Source organism: Stegostoma tigrinum, chromosome 5 (assembly GCF_030684315.1).
Source record: "Stegostoma tigrinum isolate sSteTig4 chromosome 5, sSteTig4.hap1, whole genome shotgun sequence".
Classification (NCBI taxonomy): Eukaryota; Metazoa; Chordata; class Chondrichthyes; order Orectolobiformes; family Stegostomatidae; genus Stegostoma; species Stegostoma tigrinum.
In genome coordinates, this window is record NC_081358.1 from 10,507,764 (window position 1) to 10,533,421 (window position 25,658).

Consider the following 25,658-nt stretch of genomic DNA (forward strand, 5'->3'; position numbering starts at 1 on the left):
GTATATATTAACGACTTGGATAAAAGCATAGAGTCACATATGTAAATTTGCTGATAACACAAAGTTGGGTGGCATTACAGACAGTGTAGATGATAACATCAAAATACAAATGAATATTGATAGACAAAGTGAATGTGGCAACTAGAGTTCAATGTAAGGTGTGAGTTTACCAATTTTGGACCAATGAAAGATAGATCTGAGTACTTTCCAGATGGTATGAAGTTAAATACAGAGGATGACTAGAGAGACTTGGGGGTTCAGATACATATATCTTTAAAATGCCATGAAAGATGCAGGAAATAAACAGGACAGCTAATGGAATGCTGGCTTTATATCAAGAGGACTAAAGTACAAGGAAGTAGAAATTATGCTGCAGATATTCAAAACCCTAGTTAGACCAAAGTGGGTAAGAGAAACTTGGCCAGGCTCTGATGCAAGAGCAAGAAGTGGATGAAGAAGAAAATGATGATTTAGAAAGTACTGTGAACCAATCTGGGCACCATACATTAGGCCTTGGAGGGAGTACAATGTACGTTTACAGAAATGATACCTGGACTTCAAAGCTTAAGTTAGAAGTAAAGACTACACAAATGATGCTTGTTTTCTCTGGAATTTCAAAGGCAAAGGAACGATCTGATCAAAACCTTCAAGACATCAAGCTTAAGTTAGAAGTAAAGACTACACAAATGATGCTTGTTTTCTCTGGAATTTCAAAGGCAAAGGAACGATCTGATCAAAACCTTCAAGACATCAACAGGAAAAGACAGGGTAGATAAACAATTTCCAATAGTTGGAGAATTCTAGAACCATGGGGCATGGTTGGAAAATTAGGGCTAGATTGTTCAGGAGAGATGTTAGGAGGCACTTCTGCATACAAATGGTGCTAGATGTTTGGTACTTACATGAAAGGCAGAGGATGTAGGATCAGTTTGTTAATTTTGAATGAGGTAGATAATTTTTGTTGTGCAAAATTATGTATTACGCAAAATTAAGGTTATGGATGAATGGCAGGTATATGGAGTTAGGCAACAGATCAGTCATGACCTCATTGAATGGTGCAACAGGCTCAAGGGGCTGAATGGCCTACTCCTGTTCCTAGACCATTTCAGCCTTGATTCTAAGTTGGCATTCAGTAAGAGGGTGACTGATCTGTTTGTGTTTTAAATACCATATCTCCATCTATTTCCAATAGCCCCCAATTCCCTTGTCTAACAAGAATCCATCCACCTCAATTAAGTAAACATTCCCTGAACCACTTCCAATGTATTTATATCCTTCCTTAAATAAGTGCACATTATATTCAAGATATGGTCTCAGCAAAGTTCAGTATAACCGAATAATTACAGTCTTGCTGTTATTTTCATTTACTCACATAAAAAAGGTAACATCTCATTCATCTTCTTAATTATATGCTGCACATGGATACTAACTTTATGTATCTCATGCACCTTAGACATCTGCAGTCGTTCTCTGTTTAAATGATGCTCTGCTTTTTTATTCTTCTTACCAAGGGAATGCCTTCATATTTTGTCACATTATACTCCATCTGCCATATCTTTGCCCAGTCACTCAACGTATATATATATTGTCTGCAACTTCCTTATGTCTTCTTCACAAACATACTTCCCAGTTATCGCGGTATATCCTATAAATCCAATCACCAAGAATTTACTCCCTCCACCTAAGTCATTAATGTAATTTTTTTGAACTTTGGAACCCCAGCACAGATCTGTGTGGAACACCACTCGTCACCATTCTGCCAATCAGCAAGGGACCCATTTATGCAAGGCAAGACCTTTTAGAATTAAAATGAGGAGGAGGGCAGTGAATCTGTGGAGCTCATTGCTGCAAAAGCCTGTCGAGGCCAAGTACCTGAGTATTTAAGACAGAGATATATTGATTCTTCATTACTAAGGAAATCAAAGGTCATAGGAGGAACACAGAAGAATGGGTTTGAGAAACATATCAGCCATGATCGAACAGCAGAGCAGACTTGATAAGCCAAATGGCATAATTCTGCTCCTATAACTTATGATCTTGGGCCCAGCAATCTTCAGCTGCTTCATCAATTATCTTCTCTCCGTCATAAGGACAGATGTTCGCTAATGATTGCGCAACATTCAGCATAATTTACAACTCTTCGAATACTAAAGTAGTCCATGTCAACTAAGATCTGACAACATGTAGGCTTGTGCTGATGAGTAGCAAGTAACATTCACACTACACAACTGACTATCTTCAACTAGAGAGAATCTAAGTTTTGCCCCTTGATGTTCGATGACATTATCATTGCTGAAGCCATTTACTGTTCATATCTGAGGGGTTACTGTGGACCAGAAACTGAACTATACCAGCCATATAGGAACAGCCACGTAGGCTAGGAATGCTAGAGCAAGTAACTCACCTCCTATGAGTCTACCCAGTGTCAATCCAGCATTTATAAGGCAGAATTCAAGTGTTTCATGAAATAATTTCCACTTCCTGGATGTACAATGACACTTAAGATGTTTGGCACCATCCAGAACAAAGCAGTGTCCTTGATTAGCACCCCATCCACCATCTCCCACATCCACTCCCTCCATGTTGATGTACGTTGGCAGAAGGACACACCATCTACAAGATTATCTTGAAAGTATATTGTCACATTTTTAATGTCACAGGGTCAAAATCCCTGAAATCTCTCTCTAATCACACCAGACATTATGCACACACCCCAAGTACAGAGATGGTTCAAGAAGACAGCCCAACGTGATTTTCCAAGGGCAATTAGGGATGGGCAACAAATGTTGGCCTTGTCAGCAGAGACCACAGCCCATGAATGAATATAAAAAAAGATGCACCTGTAGTCTAGGTATATCTACCTAAAACATTACGAGAGACTTGCCTTTGTCACCTATGACTCACAAGGAAGGTTGAATGATTGGTATAGTCATCCAAACAAGGCATCCTTAGAAATTCCAACACAGAAGTCTTTCTGTTCATGAATGTGAAAATACCATTATATTTCCGTACTACCAAGATCTATATAAGCCATCACTTGCATTTGCCAGATTGATTCATCTTTCATATAGCAATCTGTAATATCCAAGTCTTAAGGAAATAAGCCTCAAAGACAGAAAAAATTCCCAGCACTGCTTGTTTTATCAGGGTGTGTAGGGTTTAAAAAGAAAGTGACAGAAGAAAAAACAATCACCAACTTTTTTGTAAGGCCAATTAATACTTAACTGTATTAAACCAGTGTCAGGGATCTTCTGGTGCAGTGACATTATCCATACCTTTAACCAGGAGGCCCAGGTTCAAGTCCCACCTGCTCCAGATCTCGTACATAACTGCACAGGCTGATTTCAGTTTAGATAGTGAGCTGAATTACTGACCCTTGCTGAGGTCAGGAACAAAAGTGGATGAGCTCAAAAATGCTCATGTAACAAACATACCATTCGCAAACTTCATTCTTGAAGTTGAGACAGACCTACTTAATCTCATGAGGGAGTGAGTCAAGTTAACTTGCACTTAGCTCATTGGCTTAATATAAACTTAAATTTAAGGCCACTTAAAGGGAGCTAACCGTTAGATTCCAGTATCCCAACTCAGAAAGCGAGGGGAGAGGGTACTTGTCCTGGGCTGGAGGTAGGCACCCAGCTGCAGGCCAATGATGTGATGTGGAGTGGGGCAGGGCAGATCGGAGTGGAGCTGTGCTCCTGGTACAGCTAAAGGCCCTCTCTGAAATGGAAATGGAAAGGGCTGGCTAAGACTCTGCAGTTCAGGCAGCATCTGTGCAGGGAAATAGAATTAATGGCTGTATAGTCAATTCTGAAGCTAGGTGGGAGTTGCACATGACGACCTTGTGGAACCCCTGACAAGCTGGCTCCGAAGAAATTGCCAGGGAACTTGAAGATTCCACTGGGAAATGAGAATCCATCTTGTGTGCGCCTTTCTCCTGTGCAGCCTACTTTTGGGCAATTCTCTCCTGTGGGCTTTTCTGCTGTTGCTATGCTGATTCCATGGCAACATATCATCACTGATGTGGAAGGTGATGGACTTCCTACTGTCATTTATTGTCATACACATCCCAGGTATTTTCCATTATCATCCTTTCAGCTTGAAATGCTCAAAAACATGATGTACAAGTTGCAGCCATAGTAACATTTTGTTACACATTTACCAGAGGGAAGTCACAACAGCTGGAATGTCTGAGCTTTTACTCAAATTGGACAATGACAATTTAAAAGAAAAATCCACCGAAAGCTGTCGAACCTTACTTCTGTTTTTCTAGTCAGTTTTCAGAACTGTGGGAGACCTATGCTGCTCAAGGGAAACTCAAAGACAAGATACAAACAACCTGAGAAGAAGTAATGAAATTCTGAAGGTTCTACGTTGTTCTAATAAGAAGCTGCCTGAATACAATTTGGAAATATCTGAATTTCAAGAGTTGTTTTTGCAGCATCATTCAAATACAACTCAGGTGAATCCAAAGATGGATGTGTTGGAGCCAGCTTGTATTCCAGCTTTAAAAATTATTAATTTTCAACCCTTGCTTGCTTCCCACTCTCCAGTTCTTGAGGGTTAAAATTCTCCTGAAAGATGCCAGACACAGCATGCCACATAGGAATCAGAGATAATGGGAACTGCAGATGCTGGAGATTCCAAGATAACAAAATGTGAGGCTGGATGAACACAGCAGGCCAAGCAGCATCTCAGGAGCACAAAAGCTGACGTTTCGGGCCTAGACCCTTCATCAGAGAGCTCTCTGATGAAGGGTCTAGGCCCAAAACGTCAGCTTTTGTGCTCCTGAGATGCTGCTTGGCCTGCTGTGTTCATCCAGCCTCATATTTTGTTATCTATGCCACATAGGAATACTGGAATTCATTGGCTCAAAAATACCTTTCAGCATGTTTGGATTGTTTCACTGATATATGCAATGACTGACAAGAGCAACTGAAGCTGAAAGTTTGTGGATTATTCTTTAAGAATGACATGTTAAGAGCAGATTGATTTCTAAAGCAAATCACCTTTCAACACTTTTAATGAATTAAATGCACTTTGGTAAGAAGAATAAAAACATGGACTATTTTCTAAATGGAGAGAAAATTCAGAAGTCTGAAGTGCAAACAAACTTTGGAGTTCTAGTCTAGGATGCTCTCAAGATAAACTTGCAGGTTGAGTCAGTAGTCCGGAAGGCAAATGCAATGTTAGCATTTATTTTGAGAGGACTTGAATATAAAAGAGGATGTACTACTGAAGCTTTAGATGGCCCTGGTCATGCCACATTTGGAGTACTGCGTGCAGTTTTGGGCCCTAGGTCTCAGGAAGGATGTACTGGCCCTGCAGCAAGGTCAGAGGAGGTTCACGAGAATGGTCCCAGGAATTAGAAGCTTAACATATGAGGTACGCTTGAGGACTCTGGGACTATACTCATTGGAGTTTAGAAGGATGAAGTGGGGGGAATCTAATTGAAACTTACAGAATACTGAATGGCCTAGACAGAGCGGATGCTAGTCCCCTCTCACCCAGTGATAAACTGATAAATGCCAACCCCCATCCAGCAACCCACTCCTACGGTCACTGATCTATGCCCAGGACCATCAGCAATTCACCAGTCACCACCTAGCCTGGAAACCTCTGCCCTGGGTTCTTGCTTTTGCCTGATGTGGGTGGCCTCCTCATAAACAGGCAACATGAGATTCTTGCTGGGTATCCAATAGGAGGACAAAACCCATGCCATCTCTATTATTTACCACGAAATCTTTCCAAAATTCTGAAAAAAAGCAGTTCCCAGGTTGCTGTCGTTTTCTTTTTTGTACAGAGCTGCACTTTTTGCCCAGTGTTATATTGTCAATTTCCAATCCGTTTTATGGACGAGAACACACAACAAAACTGGACGTCACGTGAGTAAGCAGATGACTTGCCTCACAGTCGCAAGACTTCTCAGTTCTTGGTAACAGAATTTGACTTGCTAACTAGAACCGAACAACACAAAACGTAAAAGGATGCCCTAAGTTCTGCAGCTGAAGCTAGAACTGAAATATTCCAAATGATATGAATCAACAGAAGGGGCATCAGGAGAATTGTCACTGATGGCCCTCCAGTGATAGTGTCGACTGAGTCTTCAATTTACCTGCTGAGAAACCTCTACAATTGAGTTTTGCAAAGCATGTGTGAATTCAGTACATGAGGTATTCACTGCTAGTCCCCTCTCACTCAGTGATAAACTGAAAATGGCCACTTTGGCTGACATCTTATTGAAGTCTGAATATCCTTCAAAAAGGGAAATCTGTTCAATAAAGAATCATCATGAAATTGTGAGAAGCAATAAAACAAAAGCCATAGATGCTATGAGTTGAGTTATTTCAAGCCTGATACCATTTTGTTCTATAAGTCTCAATATGATGATGACTAAGTTCTCCCCTCATGGCATATTGCATTGAGTAACATGCTCAGCTGCAGGCTTTACACGTGCCCTACAAAACGGGTAGTAGCATAGCTTCAGAATTTATAATGAACTACACTCTCCCACCATTTAAAAAAAATCCTACATAAAGCTGTAAGATGGTATACTTTGCATGAATTGGATAAATTGCATCAGTAAATATAATTAACAATACTTGAAATTTTAACACGTTTGGTTACCTATTTGTTTTTACTGTAAACACATGCAAAACACATATGAATGATACATCTGGGCTAATTTCCATGCAACAAACTGTTCTCCCTTAATATTTTTTGTTAAGCAAATATTTATGTTACCATTAGACAAGAAACAACATAAAGAATATTTTTTTTCTTGCTTTCAACGTTTTTATATCACCTATTTAACTTATTTCTCTTTCTGCATAGGCATCAACTACCACTTCCATTACCTTGACTATCCTCTCTCAATGGGTCTGACTGGATCAAACCTGAACTTTGACTTTGAATACCAATTCCATTTCATGGCTGGCACTGTGACATTGACTTGTCTTAATCCAACACCCAGAATTATTTTGCTCTACTGGTGGATTCTTTAAAACCAGCACATTTTCAGTTTTTTCTTACTTTCACTTTGGACTACGGAAGGAATTGGGACAAGAGGAGGCTCCTCCAGCATTCCCTTTGTCAGTTTTCCTCTTTGGAGCAAATGATCTACACAGACTGTCTCTCTACTACATATATAAAAGCACCCAGTCTCTATAACAATTCCCGTCATATATTTTGCTGAACCTCCTCTGTGACATTTCTTCACCAGGTTCAGATGGCAATGTCTGTCCGGGATTCACACTAGATATCGATTGTAATCAGCAATGGCTTCCTCCATTGTGTCGCTGCTTCCATAAGTTCAGCAGACCGCCCATGTAGCCTTCACTTCTGGCAGATCATTGACTATTTCATGCTGTCTGCGTTGCTACTCTTTTGGAGCCGTGAAAATGCCAAATGGCACGCACGCCTATTTGTATCTCCCAATCAGCATTCAAAATGTAGATAGAAACCTGCTGCTTTCATCCAATTTCACTCCCCATCTCTCAAGTCCACAGTCGTGAAGATTTTACCTTTGCAAATTGTGACAAAATCCTTCAATGACTGGCGTGGGGTAATGAGTTCCTTTCCAATCTTTATTCAGATTCTTTTATAAATACTCCGAATGCATTGGCAGCATGTTAGCAGTGAAACATTCTGTAGAAATTATCACTTCTTGACTCCTCTCTTCTTTTCCAGCTCTTCTAATTTGTATCCTGGCTGGTGTTGACAGGAACTGGAAACTTCCTTGACAAATATCAAATTGGTTTTACAGTCTCATCTACTTGGTTATCCAGGAAGATATCCTCTTGGATCTGTTCAACTGTTTAGTGGTTTTGTGTGCTGTGACACATTGCCAACTTCTTTAGGCACATTGAAGGTTACCAGCCTAAGTTTTAGACCTGCTTTAACTGACAGGAGTGACTTTAGCTGTCTTCTGTGACTTCTAACACCAGATCTTCAGTTTTGTCATCACATTTGGCTCTCAGACTAAATGTGTCCTCTCACTAGAAAAATGAGTGCCTCCCTCCTACTTTTGAGATCTCCATTTTGAGCCACATTACTGTAATGCGCACTAGTGTCTGACTCTATGTTAATCTAATGGCGTCCTTGCCCAATCATCAATCCAAATAATCATAAAGAATTTAGCACCTATTGTCCTGACTGAGCCAATCCTTTGATAATAAAGTGTGAAGCTGGATGAACACAGCAGGCCAAGCAGCATCTCAGGAGCACAAAAGCTGACGTTTTGGGCCTAGACCCTTCATCAGAGACTCTCTGATGAAGGGTCTAAGCCCGAAACGTCAGCTTTTGTGCTCCTGAGATGCTGCTTGGCCTGCTGTGTTCATCCAGCTTCACACTTTATTATCTTGGATTCTCCAGCATCTGCAGTTCCCATTATCACCAAGCCAATCCTTTGTATGCTGTGCAGTGATTCATCAGTCTCTTCTGCTGATCTCTTTCAAGTGGCATTCAATATTAGTTTTTGTGCTTCCTTGCAGGACAACATTTGCACACAAAAGGATTTGGATTCTTCAGATGAGAATTCCCCTCTCCCACACTGAATATCACTCCTTTTCCTTTGTCAGATTTCCTCCACAGGATTTGTATCCTTCCTTTGTCCATGACCTTTCTCCTCTTTTGGCCTGGAATATCTGTCAGCATAATGCAAAGCCTGGATTGTTGTGCTTTGAAAATGCTTCAGGCACTGACCCAATTTATTATTGTCACAGGTACCAAGATACAGTGAGAAGTATTGTTTTTGCATGCTATCCAGACAAATCATACCTAACATAAATGGATCAATGTAGTAGAACAGAATGCAGAATATAGTGTTATAGCTACACAGAGAAAGATCAACTCTAACATACGAGAGTTCTGATTATAAGTCTGATAACAGCAGGGAAGAAGCTGTTCTTGAATCTGTAGTTACATGTTTTTGAACTTTGTATCTTCTACTTGATATAAGAGGGTGGAAAAGAGTATAACAAGAGTGGGAGGGGTCTTTAATTCCTGTTGCCTGCTTTCTCAAGGCAGCAGCACGTATAGATGGAGTCAATGGAAGGAAGGCTTGCTTTTGAGATAGATCGGGCTGAATTCACAACTCTGTGATCAATAGCTCAGCCCTTTAAAGCGCTTTTCTGCGAGTATTTTTCTTTTTTCTCAGTGGAAAAGCTATCAATGTAAGTTCTCTCTTGCCCAAGATAGTTTAATCTTTAATGAGATCAACTTTTAGTTTCACAAATTCAGAGGATTCTGTGATATGTAGGAATACAGTTATTTACTAAACAATGTGCTCTTTCACCATGAACCTAATACAGAACACATAACATTCATGAGTTCCATTCATGTAGGGGTCAAAGTGCGTCTTCAAGGCATTCATTATTTCTGTATTGTGTTATTTACTGTTCTTCAGAGGGATTTCGGGCAGAATACACTTTGTAATAGCCTCTCACCAGCAATGGTAAAAGAGTAGCTGTTAAATGCCAAGAATACCATTTTGAGCTCAATCTTTCAGTTTGCTACACAGAGATATACCCTTTTAGCAGCAGGAAGGAACTGTTCATCTCTCCTTGCAATGAAGCCAACCAGTGATAGTTCAAGAGATTCTCACAGATTTGAAGGTTAGTTTCTTGTTGATTTATTCTGTTTATTGCTGTGATTCTACAAGTATTACACGCTTCCAATTGTTGTTTGAAGATGCAAATCTCTATAGGTACAGGTGCTGAAGGGTTTTTGTCTGACTTCGAGGCTTTTAAACAAAGTAGTTTCTCCTACACATTGATGCTTTATTCTAAGACAAACACCTTCTTACGCATGTTTTGAAGAATAGATGGAAACTAAATAGGAGCAGGACTGGCTGCTGGAAGAGGGAGAAGCAGAAATGGGAAAAGACTTTCAAGAAAAAGCTGTATTCATCCAGAGTAGTTAGGAAACAATTTTCTTACCTGAGCCTTGGAAAGCGAGGAATAATGTGTAAAAAGCCTGTGCTTTGCCAAGGACGTTCTCATTAAAATCTGTCAACTGTTGTGGCCACCGACATAACCTCATTGCAGGGCAAGGTCAACTTTGCCGGTCACTGTGAAGGTGACGAGCTCAATGGACTGGTGAGACTGGCTCCTTCTATCTTGAATTTAGAAATTCCTGCATCGTCTTAAAGTTCGCTATCCATCACTGCATGAGGAAAACCGATCTCTCAATTGAATAGATTTGACTGCACTTTATTCTCACGTGTGTCATCATTTAGAGTTCCCGCCTTAATGCTACCCTACAAATTTGGTTCAGTGCAAGTATCTGAGCTGACTGCTTCCTCTGTGAAGTCAACTGAAGGTATTTTCATCATTACTCCTTCCTGTTTCTCCATTTCCCAGCCCAGGATCAAATTTTTGAAGGATGAAAGTCACATGGCTAAGGCTGTGGTATGTAAAATATGTGTAAAATATGAGGTGTATGCTTATTCTATTTACAGCTTACGGGTAGGAGATTGGGTGTTAGGAGAAGGATTATGTCTGAGGCTTCAGCAGTAAGGCATTCCAGTAATGGCAAACACCTTCTCCACGGGTTTAAGACAAACAGGTCAAAATGCATTTTCTGGTTAGGTTCGACTATCTCCACTTGTGTGTCATCTCATCCTGCAGGAGACAGGCAAGCGTTCCACTGTGTGCTCTACAATACGGATGTTGTGATGTTATGGATGAGTAGTTGGCAGCTTTTGCAAGCTGTGGGATGTAAGTGTGAAGTCTAGAGCATTATTAAATGTGTGGGAGAGAAGTGAGCTTTTGAACAGGAAGTAGAAGCCCTGATTAATATAAATTGGTTGCAGGCAAATGATGAGGGTACCATACATGAAACAGGGTCTGAGGCATGTAGCGCAGATGAAGATGCATGGTTTTGAAACTGACAGTGAATACGTATGCAAGGCATTCAAATTCATGTGGCACAGCATTCAAGCCTTTGGGGGGATCCTGACTCTTGGCACTGAGCCCCATGGTACTTTGCTCTTCTTGCATGGACTTGGGCAGTTTCTTACCTCCTCCAAATATATGATTCCTCCTTTCCGTATGCTTCACCAAGGCTTCCAGTGCTTCATAGGAAAGCCTTGAAGCCATGCTCTCTTCCATAATGGTTGACACACTAGATTAACTTCCCATGTTACTGTCAGCATGGTCTCCAGTTACAATGCATCTTCCGTTTAAGAGGTGCACGTCAGCTTTAAAGTGTTGCAGGTCATACTGGCTCAGGCGTCCGGCCAAACAACTTTATGTTTAAAGTTAGCTGGATCCTAAAAAGCTTAAAACGAACAAGCAGCAGCTACTTTATGTACTTGCTGCAATACAATCTATGTGCATGAGTTAGTAGTCATGCATATCGCTGCACTGGGGAGTGGGAAAGCACCATACACTTGTTTTGGGAGCAATCAAGTTTAAATACTGTCTTTCTTTATGAAGAGAAGGGAGATTGCATGGTTCTTCAATATTCTTGCTAATCAGTTTCTCCCAAACCCCAGTATAAAAGGTGTTTTATTTAAATTCCTGTCATATACATTAACATACTAGTGCTAATCTACCACAACAAGGGATATTGATTTTCTGCGCTGTGGGGAGCAAAAGTGCACTCAAGATCACTGCACAGAATAGGGCCTAATGAAAGTAGACAGACTAATTGAACAAACATGCATAATGCATTTGAAAGCATTATGCTTTTTGCATCTGTATCGTTGACATATATCAACATACTATGGTTCCCTTTTAATTAAGCCTACCACTAAAATACGGTAATAACACAGAATAATTTGAAGCTGGACAATTATTATTAACTAAGATTGCACAGGTTGGGACAACCCATATGACTCGTAGTGACCTATGACTCAATCACCAGCTCTTGAAGCCCGGCTAATGTAAACCTGGTGTTGCTTATTCATTGTTTGTGTGTTTGGTTGCCTGAGTTTTGTGGATATGGCCATTTAGACAAGAGTTTTCTTCATGCTCATATCTTGTAGAAAGATCGTTATTGAATCTGAATATCAAGATTATTAGTACCTGCAATTCTAGATATCTTAAAATTAATGGGAACTTGGATTTCAGATTACAAAGCCTTTGTCTGGACGTAGCTAATGGATTCCTCAGCCGGCCATAGATAAATTACAGGAGTAGAATAACAATGAGGTTATGGCCTCTGCATATTATTTGAAATGCTAGCTCACATCCTTGGAAAAGATTGGACGTCCCTCCACTTTTCCATTTCCATTCAAGCCACAAGTGGACACTTTGGTACCTCTGCCTGACCCAAACCTGCCTGTTCCTTGTGGTTAAGAAAAACCAGGGAGGAGGCCACATGAGAAAAACATATGGCCAAGGCTCAATCATTGAGAACTCAGCTGGCACCAAGGACAAGAAGCAGGAGATCTGGCCACAATTTGATAGGCAATGTTGGAACTAAGATTTAAAAAAACACTGACAAGTTTAGCTGGTAACCACCTTTGATACTCACAGTAATATCTTGCAATTGCTTGAAATATCTGGAATATTTAGTTCAACGTTTCTTACTCATGCAGTGAGAACAAATTATTGACCGATTTTCGATAATGTGCCCTGACTCATGCAGTGTTTCAACAGAATTGGAAAAGAAAAAGACATTCTTGCACAAAGATTGATTTTTACATGTATACATGCAGAAACAAGTGACCTAGGCAAACTCTCACCTGTATAAAATTGCTATCTACTCACCTGTGCCCCAACTGAAAAGGAAGGGTGTGTTTGGCTAGGCTGGTGCTGGTCGGTCGTGCCAGGTTCGGACTGTGTCGAGCTTCCTCTGGTCCCTGAAACCCAAATAGAAGAACCACTAAATATCCACCAGAATTTTCCATTTAAGATGTTATGCAAAACCTACTTTTTTTAAAAACTAAAAACCAATGAGTTTATGATGATCTCAAATTATTGCTTGGTTGCACAATTAATCCATTCAATCCGATGAATATCTAAACAAAGCATCACTATCACATTTCTTACAATAAGCAACTGACTAAAGCATATGCGCTGGTCTGATGAATCAAAAGTGGAAGCTGAAGAACTGAATGAGTGCAAGCCTCTCGAGAGATGACAGCAGGTGAAGCATTTGAGCCCCACCAGTGCAATGAGCAAATTTCAGCCTTGTGATGTCACTGAAATGTTTAGCAAGCTGAGTAAAATGCTCAGTAAAATAACGACTGATCCAGGACCAAAAATAAGGAGTAAATGGAAATTATTCATACATAAAATGCAATGCCTGCCTGCATATTTCCAAACTGACAATCAGTTTCACACCTGAGATCATAGTGGAGAAATTGATATTGTGTCAAATCAAGTGTTTCATGTTTTACACCTCAGATGTAAAGTTTTTTGATATCATGGTAAAAAAGTAAATATTAAGGTTTAACAAAATGCAAGTAATCAATAAAACATAGTAATTAATGTGATTATATTTAAATTTTTGTGTTAGGACTCTTACAATTAAAAGGAATTAGGTTTGAGAACTACCCTACATTGGTCATTATAAGGAGAACATTGGATTTAGGAGCAGGAGTTGGTTAATTGGCCTTTTGTGCCTACTTCAATAAGATTATGGTTGTTTTGCTTGTGGTCTCGGCTAACTTGCCTTTTTGCCCCGCTATCTTTGACTCTCTGGCCTATGATAAGCCTAACTCTGCCTTCAATAAATTTAAACACCCAGTTCCACTACCTTCAGTGAAACAGAATTACACTCTCTGATGGCCTTTCGAAAAACAAATTCTCCTCATCCAAGTCTTAAAAGTGAGATTGCTTGTTCTTAAACTACATCCCATTGGCACAAAGAGGGAGAAATAGATGAAGTGAGTCGGCAAAAAAACTTGGTAGATAGAAAATAATATTAGAAAATGACAGCTTATGCAGTTTGGTAGGAAGAAAAGCAGAGTTGACTATTACTAAATCGGAAAGACAACAAAGACAAGCAGCACAAAGGGATTTCGAGGTCCTCGTGACTGAATCACAAAAAAGTAACATCAAATTCAGCAGGTAATAAGGAAGGCAAATGGACTGCTGGCCTTAACTTTAAGGGGAAGGGAGAATAAAAATCCGGAGGTCTAGCTAAAACTGCACAAAACATGAATCAGACCAAAGCTGTGAACAGATTAGGTCCCTTTATGTAAGGAAAACCACACTGGCACTGGAGGCAGTTCAGAGAAGGTTCAGTAGTTTGAATCTAATTACGTAGCATAATGTCTAACTTGGGCACCACTCTTTAAGAAAGGTGTCAAGGCCCAAGACATAGAAACAAGACCGAACCCAGGGTTCCATTGGCCAAAGTGTAGGTAGACAGAAGCCATACATTCAAACAAAATAAACAAAGATAGGAGAAAGCAAATGTTCTTCATATAGCAAGATGTTATGATCTGTAATATACTAGATGAAAGGATGATAGAAGCAAATGCAATTGTAATTTTCAAAACAGAATTCAACATATTTCTACATATTTGCAGTGTTAATTGTGGAAAAAAACAAGGAAATTCTGGCCCCAAAGCGTCAGCTTTCCTGCTCCTCTGATGCTGCTTGGCCTGCAGTATTCATCCAGCTCCCTACCTTGTTATCAAGGGAATTACAATTGTTCAGTCCTTTCAATGAGCCAGCAAAGTCACAATTACCAAAAGGCTCCTTCTGTACTGGCAGATTTTATGCTTCAATGAAATAGTCCATATCCAGAGTTACCATGAGAAGTGCCATATGTACAAACAGGCCAAGAAAATCTGATGTGATCAAAATGATCTCCCAACCTAATGTATGTGGCAATATGTGGACAAGTTTGAAGTTATGCTCGAACCCAGACACACTATACCCTGATATGGTCTGGGAGTTGGCCCTATGGTGTCACATGATAATCCGGCCTGTAGAGTAGCACAACCAGGAGAAAGGAAGCAGGAAGCAAGTCACAGGGGAATGGTAAAGTGAGCATTACTAGGCAGCCACTCTTCAGCTAAACTGGCACTATGAGGTGTGGTTCTTTTCACTTTCCTGCCTTTCAGTGAATATCGCCTGTGAACCTTGTGAACTTAAATGGGGTCATAAATTCGGTTCATGATCAATGAATCAGGAATGGGAAATAAATGCTGGACTGGCCAGTGAAACCTACATTCTGTGAGTGAATAAAATAATGGAGGGTGGGTGAGGGGATTTAGCAAAGTCAACATGGACTCATATAAGGGAAATTATATTGAACACTAAGAATAGAAAGTGCTGGAGAAACAAAGCAGGTCTGACAGTGACTGTGGACAGAGAAACAAAGTTAAACAAAATTTTGAGTCCCATGACCCTTCTCCAGAAATAACAATATGTTGGGGGGTTTTTGAGGATGTAATTTTCAGAATTGATAAGAGAGAACTGCTGTACATAATATATTTAGATCTTCATTAGATTTTTGATAAGTTTCCACACAACAGGTCAATAAACAAAATTTATCATATGTGGATATATGACATAGGAGCAGAAATAAATCAGCCTGCCTCTTGAACTATTTATATTTTGAATTCCATATTTCCATCTATCCAATACTATTTGATTCGCCTGCCTAAAAGGAGTCTATCCATTTGTCTTAAAAAAAATCAGTTACATGGCATTAGGAGGAATATATTGAAATGGATTGAGAACTTGTTAATAGACAGAACATAGTCGGGTAAGAAAAATCCCATTTCCAGGTTGGATGGCCGTAATATCCCACACAGATCATCGTTTAGGTCCCAGCTATTCACAGTTTACACGAATGATTTGCATGTGCGAATTAAACGTCAAATTTCCAAATTTGCAGATGGCAGAAAACTAGGTGTAAGTGTGAGCTGTGAGGAGGATACTTCAAACAGATTTGGAGAGGTTAGGTGATTGGGTAAAAAATTGGCAGATGGAAAACAATACCGAAAAATGTGAGATTATCCACTTTGGTAGCGAGTAGGAGGCTGAGCAGTGTTGAACTTCAAACAGACTTGGGTGTCTTTGCTCATGAGTCACTGAGAGTTAACATGCAGGTCCAGCAAGCATTTAAGAAGGCAAATGGTGTTTCGGCCTTTGTTACAAGAAAACTGAAGTACAGGATAAAGATAGTCTGACTGCAATTATACATACAGCCGTGGTGAGATCACATCTGGAGTATGGAGTGCAGTTTTGTTCTTACCTTTGGAAAGAGGGACAGATGAGGCACATCTTGCAGTCAGCTTCGGGAGAAAGGGTAAACAGCACTGTGATTTTCTGACAGGGACCTGGTAGATGGGGCGATCAAGATAAGGGGAATTCTCTCAAATAACAGGCCATAAGAATAGAAACAGGAGAAGGCCATTCAGTCTCCCGAACCTAATCCTTCATTCAACAGGATTATGGTTGATTCGATGTTCTATGTGTTTGGTTTTCTGCTTTTTTCCCATAACTCTTGATTTCCCTACTGATCTGGAATGTTTCTGTCTCAGCCTTAAATATACACAGGGATTCTGCCCCTTAGTTCTCTGTGGCAAGGAGTTCCAAAGACTCACAACCCTCTGAGAGAAGATGTTCCTTCTCATCTTAGTTTTAACTTGGCAACCTTTCATTCTGAGGCTATGTCCTCTAGTCTTAGACTCTCCCATGAGGGGAAACATTCTCTCAGCATTTACCCTGTCAAGAATCCAATATGTTTCAATGAGATCACTTCTTATTCTTCTAAATGCCAGTGAGTAGCGTCCCAATCTGTTTAGCTTTTGCTCAGAAGACAATCTCCCAAATACCAGGGATCATCCTAGTGAACATCTCTGAACTGCCTCCAATAAAATAATATCTTTTCATAAACAAGGGAACTAAAGCTGCTGACAGTACTCCAGATATGCTCTCAACAGCACCGTATCTAGTTACAGACAGACTTCTCCAACCCCCTTGAAATAAAGGCCAACATTTCATTAGCTGTCACAATTACTTGCTGCACCAGTGTGCTAGCTTCCTGTGTTTCATGCACAAGGACCCCACCATGTCCATTTGTGTTGCAGCTTTCTGCAGGTTTTCTCCATTTAAATAATATTCTCGTTCTTTTATTCTCTCCTCCAAAATTAACCGTTTCACATTTTCCCACATTGTACTCCTTTTGCTAACTTTTTGCCAATCTACTCAAACTACCTGCCCTACCACCTATTTTTGGGTCTTCTGCAAATTTGATTTCACTATAATACAGTTGCTTTCTTCTTCTAAGTCACCAATATATATTGTAAACCGTTGTGGTTCCAACATTGATCCCTGTGGATCTCCAGGGCAAACCCATCTACTTGAGCCTGCATCCACTCACCTTTGCCATCCGAGTTCTTGGCTTATGAGGTGTCCAGGCTAGGTGTGATGATGCACTATTCCTGCCTTGAAATCATGGTGCTCCTGCTATGGATGAACTCAGCCCCACATCATCCCACTTACATTCAAACTTTACCTTGCGCTCCCCACCCTTATAATTATAGTTTAACCCTTCACAGTTGTCATCTGCTCCCTCCCCCTCACAGTCTGTGGCCTCCAAAGCCGACAAGTACATCCTCAGGTCTCCTTCCTGTGGCAATCGTACACAGAAAACCCCCAGCGACCACCCCCCCACCCCCGCTCTTTCCGGAGTTTCTCTGGACAGGCCTAATGGACTGTAGTCTATTCTCTGAAGAAACATAATTAGACAACATCAGACAAAAAAATGCCCGAATCTCTGAGTGATGGCTGTATATCTCCCTGATTGTGTTAGCCTCATGACTAAACAGCCAGAGGACTGACAATGACCCACATTCTGGACTGCTGGTCAAACTATTAAGGATATAAGAACTAGGTGCAGGACTAGGCCATCCAGCCCCTCGAGCCTGCCTCACCCTTTAATAAGATCACGGTTAACCTTTTTGAGACTCAGCTCCACCTACCCGCCTGCTCACCATAACCCTTAATTCCTTCACTGTTCAAAAATTTGTCTAGCCTTGCCTTAAAAACATTCAGCGTACTAGCTTCAACCACTTCACTGGGGAGCGAATTCCACAGATTCACAACCCTTTGGGTGAAGGAGTTCCTCCTGACCTCAGTCCTACATCTGCTTCCCTTTATTTTGAGGCGATGCACTCTGAGCTTAGTTTCACCTGCTAGCGGAAACAACCTCCCTGCCTCCACTTTATCTATTCCCTTTATAATCTTATATTTTTCTTTAAGATCTCCCTTCATTCTTCTGAATTCCAATGAGTATAATTCCAGTGTATTCAGTCTCTCCTCATAATCCAACCGTCTCAACTCTGGAATCAACCGACTGAATCTCCTCTGCACCCCCCTCCAGTGCTAGTATGTCTCTTCTCAAGTAAGGAGACCAAAACTGCACACAGTACTCCAGGTGTGGCCTCACCAGGAGCCTATACAGCTGCAGCATAGTCTCCCTGTTTTTAAACTCCATCCCTCTAGCAATGACAGACAAAATTCCGTTTGTTTTGTTAATTACCTGCTGCACCTGAAATTCTACTTTTAGCGATTCGTGCACAAGGACACCCAAGACCCTCTGCACAGCAGCGTGCTGCAATTTTTTACCATTTAAAACATAGCCCATTTTGCTGTTATTCCTACCAAAATAGATGACCTTACTCTTATCAGCATTGTACTCCATCTGCCAGACCTTTGTCCACTCACTTGGACTATTTATATCCCTCTGCAGACCTTCAGTGTCTTTTGCACACTTTGCTCTACCACTCATCTTAGTGTCATCTGCAAATTTTGACACACCACACTTTGTCCCCAACTCCAAATCATCTATGTAAATTGTAAACAATTGCGGACCCAACGCTGATCCCTGAGGCACACCACGAGCCACTGACCTCCAACCAGAAAAGTACCCATTTACCCCTACTGTTTGCTTTCTCCTGGTCAAGCAATCTTCTATCCATGCCAATACATTACCTGTAATGCCGTGCAACCTTATCTTATGTAGCAGCCTTTGGTGTAGCACCTTGTCAAATGCCTTCTGGAAATCCAGATACACCACATCCACAGGTTCCCCACTGTCCACCATGCAAATAATGTCCTCAAAGAATTCCACCAAATTAGTTAAACATGACCTGCCCTTCATGAACCCATGCTGGGTGTTCCCAATGGGACAATTTATGTCCTGATGTCCTGCTATTTCTTAAGGCTAGATAACAGAATATTAGAGGGACAAACTGATATAAATATATAAAATCATGATAAGTATAGATTAGATAGTTGGAGTCTATTTCCCAGCATGGAAATGTCAAATACTGGGGAACACAGATTTAAGATGAAGGAGGGAAAGTTTAAAGGAGAAGTGTGAGGCAAGTTTTTTTTACATAGAGGGTGATAGGTTGCTGGAAAATGCTGCTAGGGAGGTGGCAAGAGCAGATACAATAGCAATCTTTCAGAGATACTTGGGCAGACACAAGGCCAGGTAGGGAACTGAGTGATATGGACCATGTTGCAGGCAAATAAGATTATCATGGTCAGCACAGACACGGTGGGCTAAAGGGCCTGTTCCTGTGCTGTACTGTTCAAGGTTTTGTGTTTTACACTCAGTAAGTAACCTAAAGAAACCACAACATCATTTAAAAAAAAATAAACCACAAAACCAACCTAAATAAGTACACGTTCTGTATTTGCATTGTCTTTCATTTTGCAAACCTACGTAGGCTTTCTGATCATCTGGAAATTTTCAAGGTGTTTAGTTACCCTGTGTTTATTCATACACTTCAGTAAATTTCCTGATAACAGATGTTAGGCTAACTGGTCTAGAAATGTCTGGTTTTCATCTCCCACCTTCCTTAACTAGTAGAGTAAATACACAACTTGATCTTTTCAAGTGCTGTTGATGAGATATTGGTATCATGTTAGTTGCAGAGGTTTGTTTATGTCATTGTAATACATATTTATCCATTGGGTAAGCAAAGAATAATACATATTTCATGAAGATCATTAAAAAATGCTTATTGTCTGTTTTGCCAGAAGACTTACATTCCTCTTTCTATGTTTTTCTAATTCCATGCTCCCTCAGTGGAGCCTTTCTATACTGTAATTTTTGGTTTATTGATAAATAAGTTAAATAATTTCCAAAGAAGTAAAAATGGAGTTGTGAAATCCCTGTAAATTAATTGGTCAATATCTGTCAGTAATTAACTCCACATTGAACAAAAGTTTCCCAGTAAAACACATACTTGTTGGGAGGCTTTACTAGTTAAAATATGTTAGAGAAATGCAACTTGTTGTTTGATCTACTTTCAGTTTTCCTTATGGCAGTGAACTGAGAGACAGTGGTTCAGGTTAATATTAATAACAAAACAACTAAAAGATACACAAAGATACAGAATGCAGTTGGTGATTAAAGAAATAAATGATTTAAAATAAACAAAATAATGGCTGGTTGTAAATCAGAGAACATAAGTGGGAGACTAGTTAAGAGTGCCCTGTAAGCCTCACTCTAATATGATACCAGGATTCCAGGTTGGGGGTTCAAGTTCTAATCCAGTGTTTTACGCACAGAATCTAGGCTGGCAGTGCAATACAATAGTGAGGAGGTGCGCTGTTAAAATGCCACCTTTCTTTGTCTATTGCAAATTTGGATGGCAGATGAATTTCTGAGGCAGTGGACAGACATAAGGTGCGCTCCAACACCCACAGATTTGCAGCCCTACCTGATACAATGGAAACTGGCAATCCTAATCTGAAACAAGAGGGGGCAAAGTCGATGTGTATTTTCTATATTGAAGATGGTCACAGCTTTCTAGAAGAGATAACGTACTCCAGACCTTTCCAAGCTCACCTCTCTCTAAATGTTTCTACGGTGCAGGTGGACACTGTGTGTTCCCTCTCCGTGGACACAAACTGGGACATAAACGTAGCTGCAGAAGGGGGACAAGCAGTCAGGAGCTATGACCCCTTCCACGGATTGAAAACCAGCCCAACCACCAAATCAACCAAACAGTCAGCTAAATAAATTAATGATAGACAGCAGTGCAACAACAACAAAACAAGTGGGTAAAACATGGGACATAGCAAAATCAAAATGGTATCAGAAGGAGAGATGATGCACTCCAGTCCCTGCAATGCCCCATTTATCTTACAGCACTAAATCAATCGTGTCTCCAATTAACTATCAACTTCTATCAAAGTTCATCGGAGTAGTGCAACAACGGGATAGGTGAGGGAAAGGGAGAGAGGGAATCAAATCAACAATCAATTTGGAGTTGAGTGGAGAAATAAGACACCCTGCAGTGCCCACCTCTCTCTAAATGCATCAAATGCCCATTTCTTATAATAAAGCAGATCACCAAAGCTGAATTCTCTGCAGACGTTTACATGCAATGAATAAAAGCAAAATACCAAATCTGAAACCATCAGAGCATGCTGGGGAAATTCAGCTGGTCTGACAGCATCTATAGACAAAGATACTGAATTAACATTTCAGTCTGTATCTCTGTTCTTCAGAGCCCAAATTTTCCATAACCAGGGAAGATGCTGGCATTGTGGTGATGTCACAGGATTAGTAATCCAGAAGCTCACAGGCAGGTAAACACAAGGCTTCAAATGCCATCGTGGCTGCTGATATAATTTAAGTTAATAATTCTAGAATTGGAAACAATTGCCAGTAATGTTCAATACTAAACCATCATCGATTGTCCTATAAATCCATCTGGTTTACTAGTTCTGTTTAGAGAAAGAAATTAACCATCATTACCTGACTTATATGTAACACCGGGCACACACAGTAATATGTTGACTCTTAACTGCCTTCTGAAGTCACTCAGTCAAAGGTAAAATTAGGGATGGGCAATTTCTGGTGACAAACACATGTTTTAAAAAGACATTCAAATTTGAAAGGACGTCCTCAACAAATGTTCATTTTTCTGGGAACTTCAAACATAATAGTTAGGTAAGGAAATTACATCCACTTTGTTTCCAACAAATTTTATTGATTGGAGTTGGGAAGCAATGGGAAAAGCCAAGGCTGCCATGAGAAGTTTCTATTCCACTATGAACTGATACATTTGAGGGTGGGAGACTGAGTGAGTTGCAATATACTATCTCCAGAAGGACAAATGTGTCCCTAGCTCCACAAAGAAAGAAACAGTTTTCCTTTTTAAAATTTTTTTCTGCATTCGCAGCCATCCAAAGGAGACATAGCCAGAGGTGGGGATTAGGTAAGCTCTCTCACATTTAAGTAGGCATGGACTTTCTAGACACAAGGGACAGTTATTGGAATGTGCACCTAGTGAAGCATGTGCCAATTCCTCTCAGTGCGTTTAGGTTCCCTTCCACTGACTCTGCAAATTCTAGGTGAGGTTAGAGCTGATGGAGGCCAGCTGGTGTGTATCATCAGCTGGGATATTGCTTCTCACTGGTGGCCTTTATTCATAATTTTCAATCAATCTAGGAACATTTATTTCAATATTTCTAAGAAGACTTCTCTCGGTAAGGCATACTTTTCACACTTTGATTCCACAGCATCCATGTGTAATGATTGGGGTCCATAAATATAGATGATTAATTATATAAAGATGCATATATTATTCCTCCTCTGAAAGGGCTATAACATGTAGAGGGAAGTAGTTCACCCCCCTCACCCTCTTGACAAGTCAGGTTGCGTGAGTATAGTGTCGGACTATGTGTGTGGTACTGCACCTGGAATCTTAGCAATCGAACATTTCAGACAATCAATACAATAATGAGCTGAACTGTATTTCTCTTTCCACAGATGCTGTCAGATGTGTTTTGTTACCAGGGGGATCGTAATCCATTTGTTTCATAACTTTCATTCTGGATAAACACATGATGTGGTTAGTAGATTCCAGCCTTGTGTGCTTTTTCAAGGTTTATCTATTAAGACAAGCTGAGCAGGAGAGGAATATAGGCACCATTGTGCATAAACACTGAAGATTACAAGCAATAGAACTAGGCTACTGAGAACATAACAGGGGTTTAGGAATATGGAATATATAGCTGGTATATTCCAATGAGAAATTCAACAGTCAACACTGTTCTTGCAGAAATTAGAGTCATGGGTCTAGTTTTGATCTCCACAAATATTGGGGATATTGAAGCCCTAGAAAACAGTGCATACAGAAAGAAGATATCAAAAATAATATTTAGACTTAAGTGCTTAGTTATTTGGATAGGCTAACTGAACCATGGCCTATTCATTGTGAAATTAAGTTGATATGATTAAACTTTTCTCAATTAAGGAAGAAATTCTATCTCATTAGATAAATGGCTTGAGTAAAAAATGAATGGAGAACAATGGGACATGATTACAAAGTAACCAGGCAGGAAGTGAAGTAAAACTTCTTTCATTTTATTCACTTTGGAGTTGATTACTAAAACATGCAATGAGGACAACTTCTTCCAAAAGAGTTCTCAGAAAATTTCTTAGGGAGGAAGGTATCTTCAATACTGGAAGATACGTGTGGTGTACTTAAAATGAGAGATAATAATGCCACAGGAAGAGAATTGGAAATAGCCTCGAGTGGGTAAAGTCACAAGCTAAGGAAGAGTGAACATAAACTTCAGGAGTTGGGAACGTGCACTGTCATACCTTCAGACTAAAACTGTAACCATTAGGATTTATCATAGAGAGATGCAGATGAAGAAGACTGCTCAGCTCACGTTATGTTATCTTACCAGAAGCATTTCAACATTCCCCTACTGAACCATCAAAACGTTCCTTAAATGATTCTAATATCTACTTCACTATTTTGTCAGAAAGTTTATTTGACACTTATGAACTTACTTTGCACAGCTGAGTGCTCTGAGAAGCTTTCTGTTCATGTTGCATTGTATCATCAGGTAGTATTTTAAATCCCTTTTCTTGCATGATGTGTGGAATTTCAGGACCCTTTTTAAATCCTGGAACCAACAATACAGGATGTATCTTCAACTTGAGGAACTCAAGCTCTGGTTTTAGATTAGAGGTGGTTACCTCCTAGCATTAGATTGAGTAGGCAAAGAGAGAATGGGTGATTACCTTGCAATCAGATAAAAAGCACCATGAAGGATGTGCAGGAGATCCGAGTGCATCTCACTCTTTAACTAGTATTCAGTTTTAAATATCGGTGAGGGTGATTGTTTCTGCGGGAGTACAGATAGTACCATTTTCTTAGCTCTATCAGTGCCCTAGCTGCACATGGAGGGGGAGGAGGAAGGTCAGGGCAGAAACAAGGATATGGGATTCAACTTTGAGGACACGACTCTGAAATATTATTTCCATGACGCCAGGATGAACAGCCAGGAGCTAGTTCTCCATACTGGCATTTATGATTCAGGGAGAAATAGGGTATGGTACTGTAGGTAGGTACTAGTGAGCTAGGATAAGACATAGACTTAAACTGTTAACTCCATTTCTCTTTCCACAGATATTGTGAGACCTGTTGAGCACTTCCAGAATTTTCTCAATTTAAGATCAACCATGGAAGAATTGGAGTTAATCAAGGAGAATGCTTCTCCATCCAGTGGGTGGAAATGGTCTGGAACTTACTGCCAAAGGCAGAAGGCCTCAGTATATTTTAAAAAATTAACTTGAATATGTTCTTTAATATGCCCGAAACTAAAGTGCTGTGGGCCAAGAGGTAGAAAATAGGATTACTTTGAATAGGTCTTTGAAAAGCACAGGCCCAATGGTGAGGCATTGGGAAGTGAAAGCCTGACTCACTCAAGGCTCAGCTGATGTTCTAATTGAGCATTACAAGTTTCTGGCTGGATCAGTGAAATTGTGCAGAAGGATTTTTAACAACTGTATTTATCCTGTGAACTTGTAAAAAGAATTATACTGCATCTTTTGGAAGCATATGCAATCAGTCCCACATCCATACTCCTCTGCTGCAGAAGTTACTCCACCTCTCTGCAGTCTGTCACAGTACGTTATTGATTCTAATGCACACGTGGCTCAAAATACTTAATACAGTAGTCTTCTTCTTTAACTTTGTGAGTCCATCTGCTGAACCTGGTGCTGAGGGAACAGTCTTATTAACACTTTGGAGTAGTATGAGCAGTTCTGGCCACCTGCTCAATAGCAAACGTATTATTGTACTTGATGGAGCACAATGACAAGCATAAAACAGGATTCTGGGTGTCAAGAATTAATAAAAAGGAAGTTAGCCTTACTTGTTTTGAAAAAGCAAAGCATTAAGAGGATGCCTTCAGCATATGACACTTTAGAGGTTGGTACCGTGGTTAGAAAGGTTCTCATTAAAATTCAGAGCCTATAAATTGTGCAATGTTTGAATCTTTGAGGAGATCAAAGTCGTTAATATAATGAAGGGAATTAATAGAAACTGTTCCAAGCAAGTTGCTCACTTTGGTGAAGTGTTCATGTGTAAGGAACCACAAATTAAAAAGAAAACAGAGCAGTATAACAGAGCTGTGGAATAACATACCAGGAAACCAAGAAAAGGTGAAATGGTATAAAGAGATCCCTGTAAAAAATGAATTGAGGGATTGTGGTGAAAAAGTTGTTCATGGGATCTACATCTGGAAATAAAGACAACATGTTTGAATTCAGTAGGTTTCCCAGTTTTAAAAAGAGTGCTCTTATCCCAGGAGGCAATGAAAAGCTTCAGGATCTCCCTCATGTTCCTTCGGATTTATGACTTTCTAATTATTAACACATGCATTCTGATACTTGGCCTTTGTGAAAAATTTGCAACTGAA

At 40.1% G+C, this 25,658-nt stretch overlaps 1 protein-coding gene across 1 annotated transcript in view; it reads right to left on the reverse strand.

Annotated features, from left to right (window-relative positions):
• Window positions 1–25,658, reverse strand: part of pou6f2 (POU class 6 homeobox 2) — a 506,133-nt gene that overhangs the window by 329,738 nt on the left and 150,737 nt on the right. The window contains exon 3 of the mRNA XM_059645822.1: window positions 12,717–12,808. Coding sequence (XP_059501805.1) covers window positions 12,717–12,808 — 92 coding nt within the window. The remainder of the gene's footprint in view (window positions 1–12,716; window positions 12,809–25,658) is intronic.